Source organism: Macaca mulatta, chromosome 18, assembly GCF_049350105.2.
Source record: "Macaca mulatta isolate MMU2019108-1 chromosome 18, T2T-MMU8v2.0, whole genome shotgun sequence".
NCBI lineage: Eukaryota > Metazoa > Chordata > Mammalia > Primates > Cercopithecidae > Macaca > Macaca mulatta.
In genome coordinates this window covers 26,085,971-26,099,421 of record NC_133423.1, presented here as the reverse complement: position 1 = coordinate 26,099,421, position 13,451 = coordinate 26,085,971, and the positions used below count along the sequence as shown (strand labels likewise).

The 13,451-nt window shown below is 39.6% G+C and overlaps 1 protein-coding gene across 10 annotated transcripts in view; it reads right to left on the bottom strand.

Annotated features, from left to right (window-relative positions):
- Nucleotides 1-3,949: 3,949 nt before the first annotated feature.
- CCDC68 (coiled-coil domain containing 68) overlaps nt 3,950-13,451 on the bottom strand; it is a 55,793-nt gene continuing 46,291 nt past the window's right edge. For 7 of the 10 annotated variants that reach the window (XM_001083248.5, XM_077975051.1, XM_077975050.1 and 4 more), the window contains exons 11-12: nt 9,840-9,916; nt 3,950-7,485 (exon numbers count right to left, since the gene is read on the bottom strand). In XM_001083248.5, the coding sequence (XP_001083248.3) occupies nt 7,428-7,485; nt 9,840-9,916 (135 nt within the window). In that variant the 3' untranslated portion in view covers nt 3,950-7,427. The remainder of the gene's footprint in view (nt 7,486-9,839; nt 9,917-13,451) is intronic. The other 3 variants (XM_015122029.3, XM_077975055.1, XM_077975056.1) reach the window with 1 other exon arrangement.

Genomic DNA, 13,451 nt, shown 5'->3' with positions numbered 1-13,451 from the left:
CCCCGTGCCCTTTTGTAGTCTCTTCCTCCTTCTACTCCTGTCCCCGGGACCTTTGAAAAATGTGGGGGTTGCAAGCACAGACCATTCCCTAACCAGGAAGACAAAAACTGGCATATAACTTCTGATTCCCCCAAAACTTAACTACTAATAGTCTGCTATTGACCAGAAGCCTCACTGATAACATAAACATTCGATTAACACATATTTGGTATATGTATTATATACTGTATTCTTACAATAAAGTAAGCTAGAGAAAAGAAAATGTTATTAAGACAATCCTAAGGAAGAGAAGATACACTTACTATTCATTACGTGAAAGCGAATCATCATAAAGGTCTTCACCTTTGTCTTCACACTGAACAGACTGAGGAAGAGGAGGAAGAGGAGGGTTGGTCTTGTTGTCTCAGGGGTGGCAGAGGCAGAAGAACCTTCGCATATAAGTGGACCCTTGCAGTTCAATGCCGTGTTGTTCAAGGTCAACTCTACTAATTTGTTCTCTGTCATTATGATATTGTATAGCATATCTTCTTTTTCTCTCTGGTTTCTTTCACGTAACATAAGGATTTGAGATTTATCTATTGTATATATTTGTTTGTGATTTGGTCCTTGTATATTGTTGAGTTATATTCTAATATATAAGTGTACCACATTTTGTTTATCTATTTATCTGTTAATGGACGTTTGTTTTTAGTTTGAGGCTCTCACAAATAAAGTGCTACAAAAATTCACATACAATTCTTTCCGTGGAAAGAATCTTTTGTTTCCCTTGGGCAAAATAATGAGGAATTGAGTCACTAGCTCAAATGGCAAGTTCATATTTAAATTTTTAAGAAACGGCCTGTTTTCCAGGTGGTTGTACTATTTTTGCATTTCCACTTGTACTAAATGAAAAGTCCAGATTTCCACATCCTCAGTAAGGGAAAGTCCTTTTAATTTTAGTTGTTCTAATGGGTTAGAGTGTTAGACACCACTAATGCGGTAACTCTTAGTGGTTTTAGTTTGCATTTGGCTGTATTTATACAGCTAATGTATTAAGCATTTTTCAGGTGTGTATTTGTCATTTGTATATCTTGTTTTGTAAAGCAATGGTTCAATCATTTTTGCCCATTTTTATTGTATTATTATATTTATGTTTTAAGAGTCTTTATGTATTCAGGATTCAAACCCTATATATGTTGTATTTTCTCTAATTCTATGGCTTACTTTTTGTTTCTCTAGTGGTATCTTTCAAAAAGCAAAAGAGATGAATTTTAATAAAATTCAATTATAATTTATTTTTCTTTCATGGCTCATGTTCTTTGTGTGCTATTTTAGAATCTTGCCTGCCTTAATATTGCAAAGATAATCTACTAGGTTTTCTCCTAGAAATTTTGTAGTTTTAGCTTTACATCTAGGAATGTTGCCCATTTCAGGTTAATTATTGTGTATGGTATTCAGTAAGGATCAATGCTTATTTGTTCCCCCCACCGAATGCAGACATTTCCAGTATTTCTGGCACCATTGGGAAGACTTTCCTTCCTCCATGGATAGCCGTGACATCTTCCTCAAAAATCAATCAATCATCTAGATGGACCTACTTATGGATTCTTTTTTCCAACCATTGATATGTCTGTCTTTTCACCCACTGCTAATATGTTGATCCTTTTAATCTTGTACTCTGTGACCTTGTTAACTTCATTTTTTCCAGTTTTTCCCCCGGCTTTATTGAGATATAATTAACAAATTAAAATTATATATATTTAGGATATATAACATTTTGATATACATAAACATTGTGAAATGATTACTATAATCAAGCTAATAAGCATATCTATCACTTCACATAGTTACCTTTTGTGTGTGGGGGGTGGGGTGAAAATATTTAAGAACTATACCCTTAGCAAAGTTCAAGTATACAATATCTGGTAGTTTTGTAGTTTCATTAGAGTTCTCTATATCAATAATTATATGAAATGCAAAATGTAGATAGTTTTACTTTTTCCTTTCCAATCTGTATGCCCCTTCCTTCCTTCCTTCCTTCCTTCCTTCTTTCCTTCCTTCCTTCCTTCCTTCCTTTCTTCTTTCTTTCTCTTTCTTTCTTTCTCTTTCTTTTCTTTCCTTTTTCTTTTCTTTCTTTCTCTTTCTTCTTTCTTTCTTTCTTTTTTCTTTTCTTTCTTTTCTTTTTATTCTTCCTTTCTATTTTCTTTTCATTTTATTTCTTTTTTCTTTTCATTTTATTTCTTTTCTTTTTCTTGCCATATTCCAATGACTAGGACCTGCAGTACAATGTTTAAGATAAGTGGTAAAAAAAGCAGGCATCCTTGCCTTTTTTCCACTATCAGTAGGGAAAGCATTAGTCTTTCACCATTAATTATATTAACTGAAAGCTTTTCATAAATGCTCGTTATCAGAAATGATGAAGTTTTCTATGATTCCCAGTTTGCTTAATGTTTTTATCATGAAAAGGTGCTGAATTTTGTAAAGTGATTTTTTCATGTACTAAAATTATCATATAATTACTCTCCCTTTATTATGTGTATATGGTGAATTACATTAGTTGATTTTCTAATGATAAACCAACCTTACATGCCTAGGATAAATCCAAATTTTCCATAATTCTACCACAACTTTAAACACCTTTTTGTGTGCAGGGGAAAAGAAATATATTTCTTTCCCATCTTAGGTTCATGGCTGAAGCCCCTATAATAAAAGATAGATTAATAAAAGACTAATATACACATTTCTTTAATATAAGTTGTATGTAGCATAGGAGCCTTTATAAGAACATTAAGACCTGAAGAGATAGGTAAAGCTGTGTATTTTTTAATGCTAGTTTTGATGAATATGTGGATAGTTGTGAAGAAGTATATTGGAGAAATGGAGTATGAGCTAATGTTAACAAAGTTGGGGGAAATTAGCAAGCCCTGTTGGTTCTGTATCCCTGTGTCTTCCCAGATAGGGATATTCCTTTCCTGTGGGTATAAGGAGGACACCTCTTGAATGAGGGTCATATAGGGGAAAGTTTAAAAAATAAACTCGTGCTAGATTTTATGACCTGCTTCAAGGGAGAAGGACAGAAAGTAAGGGTTGCCTTCCTGCTTCTGCTGTTTTCTCGAATGCCACGGTGCCATGTTTTGGGATAGCATGTCATGGGGTAGTATATACTTTAATAATAAATCCATTAATATTATTATTAATCTTTATTGCCTCCTTAATATTTTCCACCAAAAAATAGGAAGGAAGGGAGACAAGAAGGAAGTTATAATGATTGCAATATTAGTTGGGGGACTTTTCAGTTCTGGGTAGATAGAGTAACTACTTGGATATTGACAAGGATTCTGTATTTATTTGCAGGTCAGAAGAGAGGTAGAGATGTTCAAAGTAAAGAAACATGAATGAATTTGAGAAGCTGTGTGTGTGTGTCTGTGTTCCTCTTAATTTTATAACTCTTTTTACAAATTTAGAGTAAAAGCTTAGCAGATTTATTTTATTGTCAATTTGAATCCAAGGAAAAGCAGCAGAAAAAAAATCTGTTGACTGACCAAAACAATACATACACTATGGATAATATTGTCATAAACAATCAGATAAAAACTACTGGTCTGGCGCCAGGGGCTCACGCCTGTAATCCCAGCACTTTGGGAGGCTGAGGCGGGTGTATCACCTGAGGTCAGGAGTTCGAGACCAGCCTGGCCAACATGGCAAAACCCCATCTCTACTAAAAATACAAAAACATTAGCTGGGCATGGTTAGCGGGCGTCTGTAATCCCAGCAACTTGGGAAGCTGAGGCAGAAGAATCTCTTAAACCTAGGTGGTGGAGGTTGCAGTGAGCCGAGATTGCACCTTTGCACTCCAGACTGGTCAACGAGAGCAAAACTCCGTCTCAAAACAACAACAATAACAGCAACAGCAACAAAAAAAAAAAACCCAGAAAACAAAAAACACCACAAAACCCAAAACACTACTTAATTTATTTATGCATAATTTTAATATAAAAAGAAATAAAACCAAATAATTCCACAATGTAGCATCAATTTTCTTTATGGTAAGGCATATTATAAGCAATTATTTGAAAGATATACTACAGCAATTGTTTAAACATTTCATAAAGATAATTTGTAACGACATATGTAATCATGGTAGAATTAAGTTTCTTTTCTTTTCCTGACTTCATGTATGAATTTCAGAACCACCTCAGACCTTGCTATCCAATAAATTCAAGAGTACAATTAGAAGTACATTTATTTAGAATAAAACTGAACTAGTGTTTGTTTTCCCGTATTTCCTCTGGAGTACTCTTTTAGCTGAATAAATATTATTCCCCCTTGTAATCTTGCTTTCTCACTGAGAAGTGTCTTTTTTTTTTTTCAAAAAAAAAAAAACATTTCAAATGATAATTTTATGATAGTGGATATAGGAAACAATCCATATGTGACACATAAATGATGAGGCTGATGGTATTATAAAGACACATTTATATTTGAAGAATTCGGACTTTTGGGGGTCTCTGAAATGGCTTATTTATTCTCAGGAAATCCAAAGATTTCCAGAGTGAGCCTGAAGATGTCATGAACAGGTCTCATCTGTAGTATGTTCCACTGTAACTGCCCAGTGTGTTTATCTTGCCCTCTGGCTACACAGAGCTAATTTATCATGGCAGGGGGGTTGCAATAGAGAAAGAGTTCAATGCACCTAAAGCTGGCTCAAATCAGCCTCCCTGAAAACTCAGAGGCTAGGGTTTTTCAAGTACAGTTTGGTGGGCAGGGGGCTTGGGGGAATGGGAAATGCTGACTAGTCAGGGACGCAATCATAGGAGTGCGGAAAATGGTCCTCCTGCGCTAAGTCCGCTTTTGGGTGGGAGCCACAGAGGAGTTGCTTGTCCAGGTGGGGCCATCTGGTCATCAGAAGTGCAGAAGCGGACTGGGTGTGGTGGCTCATGCCTGTGATTCCAGCACTTTGGGAGGCCAAGGCAGTTGGATCACCTGAGGCCAGGAGTTCGAGACCAACCTGGCCAATATGGCAAAACCCCATCTCTACTAACAATACGAAAATTACCTGGGCATGGTAGTGAGTGCCTGTAATCCCAGCTACTTGGGAGGCTGAGGCAGGAGAATCATTTAGTTTTGGGAAGGGCTACTATAATTTAACCTATAAAGTAAATTTCTCCCAAAGTTAGCTTGGCCCACACTCAGGAATGACCAAGGGCAGTTTGGAGGCAAGATAGATAGTTAGGTCAGATCTCTTTCACTGTCGTACTTTTCTCACTGTTATCATTTTTGCATAGGTGGTTTCACCACTGTATTTCCATGTTCAAAAATGAGTATCGTGAAATCAAAATAAAAACCAGCAGTGTCTTTCCACTTTTGACCTTAGAATAAGTTTTTCTTATTCTAAGATCATCAAGATTGTTAGGTCAGTTAAATAAGCCCATTCCAAAATCTGAAATTTATTACAATCCAGCACGATGAATGAGGTATTAAAGGAATCTGGTCTCCTAGTAAAAGACGGATTCTCTTACTACACTGCAAATATTTAAAGCAGGATTCATGGTCCTAATTTTCCTACAAGTGTGCCTGAAAATGTATCACGAAGAAATTCTTCAATGTGACATAAAGTCATAAATAATAAATGTATGATAAACAGATTTTTAGCAGGGAAGTTTATCTCAACTGAGTTCTCACAATGGTAGTCCAACTGGTGAAAGATCAACTCATTTCGGCAAAATATTGATTTTATCAGTATTTGTTATTTCTTACTGTCATCCACAAAATAACACAGGCAGACATCCAGGAAGCTATGTGTTGATTAAAGTGGCAAAAACAGAGAGATTTCTATAGCTGGGAAATTTCTTAGACCACCATGTGAGCAAGTAGAATGAATATCAATAGCCAAGTCAAAAGGCTCAAATTTTTGCTTCACAGTTAGCAGCTGGGCAAATTACTCAACCACTCTCAGTATCTTCCTCTGTAAAACAGAAATGATATGATCTGCTTCTGAGGGTTTTGGGGAAGATAAAAGGAATTAATGCAAGTAAAGTGCTTAGTCTTGTTCCTGGCATAGGGTAACTATGCCCTAAATGTTAACAGATAAATATACCTTCAAAATAAGCAAGCAATAAAAATGTTTTCAAAGATACCATGAAGCATAAAACTCACATACAGTTACACAACAATTCAAGGATTACAGTACTTGGATAAATTTATAAATACATTATATCATCTCATTTTTATATATCTTCAAATACTTTATAGACAATACTGATATTTCACATTCCACTATGAAAGCGTCAGCATCTTTCCTGAGCAAATATTTAAAGTTACACACTAGAGGGGAAGATCAAAGGCCTAAAGGAAATTCATCCTTTAGGGGGACCAAGGTCTCCCATTATACATTTAATTGAAGTTTGTTCTTTCCCGACTGTATGTCTGCATTTCTGCAAGTCAGATTTGGTCTATTCACTGCAATCACAAACTCCACCTACAAAGAAGGCATGTATCAGAATTTAAGCAAACTTTCACAAAAACACGAGATCTATCATTCCAATTCATGAATTCAGATTCTTTCTGGCTGCAGACAGCAGTCATTATTCCTTTGAGCCTATAATAAATGTTTTCATGGAAGTATGGGCTAACAGCATTATTTTTCTACCCCCCCCCATACTTTATTTAGATACTATTAATAAATATCAAGAAGAAAGTTAGTCACAAAGGTAGAGGACGCCATGTGCATCCCTGTGTGTTTATGTGTACAGGTTACCTCTAGAAACCAATTTTTAATCCCAGAACTACCGAAGAACAGTCATTCTCTGATGTGTGGTGAGGCAGCCATGACTCTCAACTTCAGAGGGGCATATGGGTTGGGGAATTAGCTAAAAGAAATCCACTCTTTCTCCTGTCCGTAATTCAGTTGAGTATAATTCTCCAAGAAACAATGGATCAGGAGATGAACTCATGTCACTGTAAGATTTTTCTTATCATCCAAAAGTCAGTTTTCAAATATGTATGCTCATTCATACATATATATGCCCTTCATACATATATATGCAGGAAATGTATGTTCATTCATACATATATACTCTCCCTTCTATTTATACTCTTAAAAACCACTATCAAAAAAGTCAGAGTTGATAACCTTAAAACAGTCCCCGTAGAAAAAAATCTGAAAACAAGATTCAGATTTGTGTTTTTTTAATTTAAAGCAGAATCCGTCTTCCATCACGGGAAGGCACCTGGTTTCTTCACCTACTTGGTAAGTTTTGAAGAGTCCATCCGTTAAATATATATTTGTTTGATTTTCTGAAATGTCATCTTCTTGCAAAGCCATTGGTATATAATAAGTTCCATTTAAATAATGGCATTGTGCCATTTTAACATGAAATTTGTGCTGTGTTTCAGAGAATAAATAAGACTCACGCAGTCTTTCTAAATCAGATCTTCAGCCAGCCAGTTCATTTCCGTAACCTAATCAACATTAAATAAGGGGAAACACCTTCGGTCTTCAATTCACTGTAGAAAAGACAACATGATGATCAAAATGCAGAATGTTAAACTCTAGTGATCATGGCTGGACCACCATACTCAACTACCACAATACTATTTGTCTATAAGTTTTATGTGTACATAATTTTCTAATTTCAGTCTTAACAGTTATCTTTATACTCAAATCTCTCTCTAGAGTTAATTCCATTGTATATTTGTAAAGCCAGATTTACAAAACCAAACTACCACTTACATTTTTCAAGCAACCAATGGGCCATATTTTATTCTGCAAATGTGGGTCCTGCCTTTATATCAGGGGTGCCCAGCCCCTGGGCCAGGGACTGGTACCACTCTATGGCCTGTTAGGCATGGGACTACACAGCAGGAAGTGAGTAGTGGGCAAGAGAGCAAAGCTTCATCTGTATTTACAGCCACTCCCTATCGCTCACATTACCTCCTGAGCTCACCTCCTGTCAGATCAGCAATGGCATTAGAGTCTCATAGGTGCGCGAACCCCATTGTGAACTGTGCATGTGATGGATCTAGGTTGCACACTTCTTATGAGAATCTAATGCCTGAATATCTGTCTCACCCCCGGATAGGACCAGCCAGTTGCAGGAAAACAAGCTCAGGGCTCCCACTGATTCTACATTACAGTGAGTTTATAATTATTTTATTATATATTACAATGTAATAAAAATAGAAATCAACGTAATGCACTGGAGGCACCCCAAAACCATCCTCTCCACCCTGGTCCATGGAAAAACTGTCTTCCATGAAACTGGGCCCTGGTGCCTAAAAGGTCGGGGACTGCTGCTTTATATCATTGACACAAGAATTTCTATCAAAAATCACAGAACAAAGGGGCCATTCAGTCTCGTTTCACCACTGCAGTTAGGAAATTTCCCCCATTTGGCCTTTCCCAAGTCACAGGGAGAAGAAAAAGAACAGTAAACCTTTAACTATTAATTAGTTAAATGCTAATTAATAGCTGTAGCTAAAGAGTTGGCAAAAGAAGTCATTCTCTACAACATGACCCCTATATACCAGCCAGAGTGCCAGCATTCAATACTAGAGTAGTTACCATATGAAGATAACCAGCTGTTTCTTTGTCTGCTCCATTCTGGCCCCATTACCTCCAGGTCCAAGCAGCTATGATTGGCCATAGTGCTTCACCACTCCAATGGGAATGGTACAGATGGAAGGCAGCAAAATATTAGCCATCCTTCCTTCCCTTGGAATGTCACGCTTGCTCTCCTAGTCCAAACCTTTCACATCTTCCCCAACTGAAGTGACTCCACTCTCCCTGTTTCTGAAATGTAGGCATTTCATCTCCTCCTGGGAAACCTCTGGGGCTCCATTTCTTTTCTTTCCTAGAAGTTGCAGGGCTAGTGGCCAAAAAGCTTATAACAAGCATCTGTAGGCCAAAAGATTTTAGAGGACTTGAATCCTAATAGTTTCATTTCTAGTCTCTAATTACGTACATCATTAGCAAAATGAAATACTGTTTCAGACAGTTTTAAAGAGAGAGAAGAATCTTCCTGCATTCCTAGACTGATGCTAATCACAGTGGGTCTGATTTTTTCCACCTCTGGCACTGGGCTGAAGAGAGTTTTAGAAAATGAGATTCTTCCCAAGAGAGACTAGCTTGGGAAATTCAAAAGTTGCTAGAAGAGGAAGTTTTTAATCACTTTTTAAATGATACATGTAATTAGAAACTATGTTTTCTTTTAAATGATAATTTCATGGGGTTTGTGGAAATGAGATTTGAGCCCAGATTCTGATTCTGCCAACAACCACAACAAAAATTTAACTTAAAAAAATGACTTAGTTGGTTTCAACCATCATTTCAATTTCTTTAACAGGTTGTCATCATCACTTGAAATCATTCATTATTAGATAGTTGTTGAAGAACCTTGTCCTTAGCAATGCAGGAAATTAAAAAGAACTATTCTTGCCCTGGTGATATTTATATTAATAATTTATTAGAGTTGACAACATAGCAGTTTCAATAAATGCCAACAATTAAAGATTAAAATGTCCATCAATGGCATAAAAATAGAGCAACAGAAGAGGAAAGACAATAAAGGAGATGATCTATAATGTCTAGGTGTTGGAGTTGAGATTGGACTTGTTTTGGGGCAAAGAAGAAAAAAGAGATATCTAAATTTGTTCATTAATTTATTTAGTATTTCTGCGTTAGGCTTTGAGGATTAAATGATGAATAAGATTAACACAGTTCTGAACAGAAACTGAGGGACAGACAGTAAACAAATGATTACATAAGTAGTGACATACTGGAATCTTTCTTCAGTGGGTTGAATGTCAAACATGTTCAATATAGGTTGTGAAGACGGGGTGGAAGAAGACAAAGACCTTACCTTGTAGATACAGCCTTAGATACCTTTGTCCTAGGAGTTTCAGATGAAAGCGCTACCTGGGTTTTTAGTTCTTTATTCTAAAATTGAAAAAAATGCAGACATCAAGTAACTAACACATTTATTAGCTACACCCTGAATGCTTCTATTCAACCCAACACCTGCCTCACTCCTTGGCAGTAAGTTTGTTATTGCAGTTATACTATAGAACAAAGAAAACAGACAGCTGAAAGTCACTAAATATTATCTCTGAAGATGCAGATACTCCCTGAAAATGTATAATTTACAAAGTGACTAAAATATAGTATTCTGATTTAGCATCTGAAATTCAACAGCTGAAGGATCTATATTTTATTTTACAGAGTTTTAAAAATACAGACAAATGAAAAGAACTTTTAGGGAACCTTGTTAAAGATACCCATAATATCGATCACATGTTCGTCTTCCTTTTGCAATCTCTTGATTATAAACCCCATGAAAATAGGTCCCATCTGCTCTTTACTATTAATGTAAGTTCATGGCCTCTATAGCCTCAATTTTCTTATGAAGCCTTAGTTTCTTCATATCTATACTAGCGGTAAATGATACACGTACTGCCTACTTTGTGTAAATTGTTGGAAGAAACAAGTGTCGTATGAACATAATATTTTACATCTGGAATCACTCTCATAATTCTGGGAGTTCATGCAACAGCTAAGAACAGGAGTAATGGTTAGAGCACAAGTTCTCACGTACAAATCCTAGCACGGTCACTCACTGGTTATGTGACCTCATTTAGGTTACTTAACCTCTCTGTGCCTAATTTCCTCAACTGTATTACAGATATAATAATAATAACACCTTCTTCACAGATTTGAAATGAGATAAAAAATATGTCAAGTGCTCAACTAGTGCCTGGCACAGATTTTAAGACGTAAAGGCAGTTGGTTATGATTTTCTAGTCCAAGTGCCTTTTTTTATTTGTTTTTAGGCACCATCTGGCTCCGTCACCCAGGCTGGATACAGTGGCACTATCTCAGCTCACTTCAACCTCCACTTCCCGAGCTCCAACCTGCCTCCCACTCAGTCTTCCGAATAGTTGGGACCACAGGTAAGCGCCACTATGCCTGGCTAATTTTTGTATTTTTGGTAGAGACAGGTTTCACCATGTTGTTCACACTGGTCTTAAACTCTTGGACTTGACTGATCCACCTGTCTCAGCCTCCCAAAGTGCTGGGATTGTAGGTGTGAGCCACCGTGCTCAGCCTCAAGTACTATTTTTATAACTACAAATTGAATTCCAAAGACTTCCAGTGCCCCACATCCTATTCATGCAGAGCTCAATGCCAAGCTGTGTCCTCCCGTCCAGAGCCAGTGTTTTCTCTACAACATAGCCAAGCGAGCAATTTCACTTCCCAGATCTGGAAAGTGAGACTTAAAACAGTGAAGGATCATGAGCAATGCGGAGTTGCCAGTGGGTTGCACTGTCGGGTCAGGGGTCTTTAAAGGACACACCCATATAAAAGTGTCTGGGACCAAAAGGTAGCTGGGTGGAACGATGACAGGTGATGAACAGCAGCACACCAGCTCCCTTCCCTTTCTAGGAACACAGACGTAGAGAGTCATGTAATTACAGTTTAAAAGGTATTTTTCTTTTTCTTTTTCTTTTTCTTCTCTTTTCTTTTCTTTCTTTTTTTTTTTTTTTTTTTTTTTGAGACAGGGTCTCACTCTGTCACCCAGGCTGGAGTGCAGTGGTGCAATCTCAGTGTTACAGGGTGTAATTTTTTCTGGCCGGAAACCTTTGAGGCCAGCGGCGCCTTTGCCAAAGTTTTACTTGGGTCCGTTGGGATCATTTTGTCCACTCAGTTTGGCAGGCTGCACGCTACTGGCCTAGGTCTCAGGCCTATCAAGGGCGAGTCAGGTGTGAAATCGCGAGGGGTGTTTGAGCAAGCGTGGGGTCCAGCCACTGTGCACAGTCAAACATGCCGGCTGCTGCAGTGGGGCACACAGCGCCAGGCACTGGCATAGGTGCTGGCTCTGCGAGGCTGCAGCCAGACCAGGTGCACCACAAGCAGCTTCCACAGCCGGCACTGGGGTACACGGTGGCATCTAGAAGCTTGGAGATGCCAGGAACCGCAAGGCCCCAAAGAGAGTCACAACCCTGGCTCAGGGAGCTCCCAGGTCTGGGCTGCCCAAAGGGCCACAGCTCTTTTTTCCTTCTCTTTACCAGCAACATGGAGAGCAAGGGGCATGTCTCAGCCCTGTTTGTGTTATAGCTCTTTTAGCCCAGGCATCCAGTGGGTCCTGAGTTCTTGTCCAGCAACCAGGAAGAATGAGGTACACAGACAAGTGGAGCGTGACCAAGACAAAGAGGAGGTTTATTGAGCAGCTCAGAGGAAACCTGCAGGTGGCAGCTCCTTTCCACAGCCAGGGTGTCCTGACAAGTGTCCAGCTCCCAGCAGAGAAGGTAGCTCCTCTCTGCTAGGCAAGTAATCCCAAGTGTTCAGCTATCAACAGAGAGGGTAGCTCCTCTCTACAGCTGACTGCCCTATCGTCTGTGCGGCTCTCATCAGAGGGGAAGCCCTAGAGTGAGTGGCTCCTCTCTGCAGGCAGGTTGTCCCAATATCTGCTTGAGTCTCAGCAGAGAGGAGGCCCAGGAGTGTAGCTCCTCTCTGCAGCTGGTCATCCCAATGTCTGCCCAGCTCTGGCTAAGCCTGGGGCTTGTATGGCCTCCGAGGGGAAGGAAATATGTGCTGATTCCTCCATGGGCATCCATGAGTGGGCCCCGAAAAGGCAACACAAGTTCTTACTCCAGTCCATAGGACTGGCAGCCTGGCCCCCAGCCTTTAGACCCTCCTTGTCCTGGAGGTGGGGACTCACTGGGACCTGTCCCCTTCTGCCCAGGAGCCTGTCTGCCTTCTGCTGTGGTTCATAGCACCTAGGCTGTTTGTGCCAAGGGGCACCTTCAGGCCAGCAGCAAACTGCCCTCAGCTTCCTTCCCATGCTTATTGGTGCCCAAAGTCCAGAGGGGGTTGAGGCAGAAGGGGGTTGGCATGTCAGCGCTGACCCAAACATGTACATACCCGGCTGAGCTGTGACAGTGCCCAGGCTTGGCCCCAACTTTGCTCCAAAACTGGGGAGGGTGCCAACAGCAGGGAGAAGCCAGGCAGTGGGAGCAGGCACTTCAGAGCCTGCAAGGGCAAAGGGGGCCTTCCAGGGCTGCCAGGAGTGCAGGGACTCCTGAGTCTGCAGCCACAGTTCAAGCAGCTACAGCTGTGCCCAGCAGGCATGGGGCTCTTGTGGGCTCCAAAGAGAATGCAGCCCTTGCCACACCTCCCTGCTGCAGCCACTGAGATGGCAATAGCCCCTCCAGATGGCCCATTATAGCCATCAATGGCTCACTGCAACCTCCACCTCCATCTCCTGGGTTCAAGAGATTCTCCTGCCTCAGCCTCCCGAGTAGCTAGGATTACAGGCATGTGCTACCACACCCGGCCAATTTTTGTATTTTTTTTTTAGTAGAGACAGGGTTTCACCATGTTGGCCAGGCTACTCTTGAACTCCTGGCTTCAAGTGATCCGCCCACCTCAGCCTCCCAAAGTGCTGAGATTACAGGTGAGAGCCACTGCATCTGGC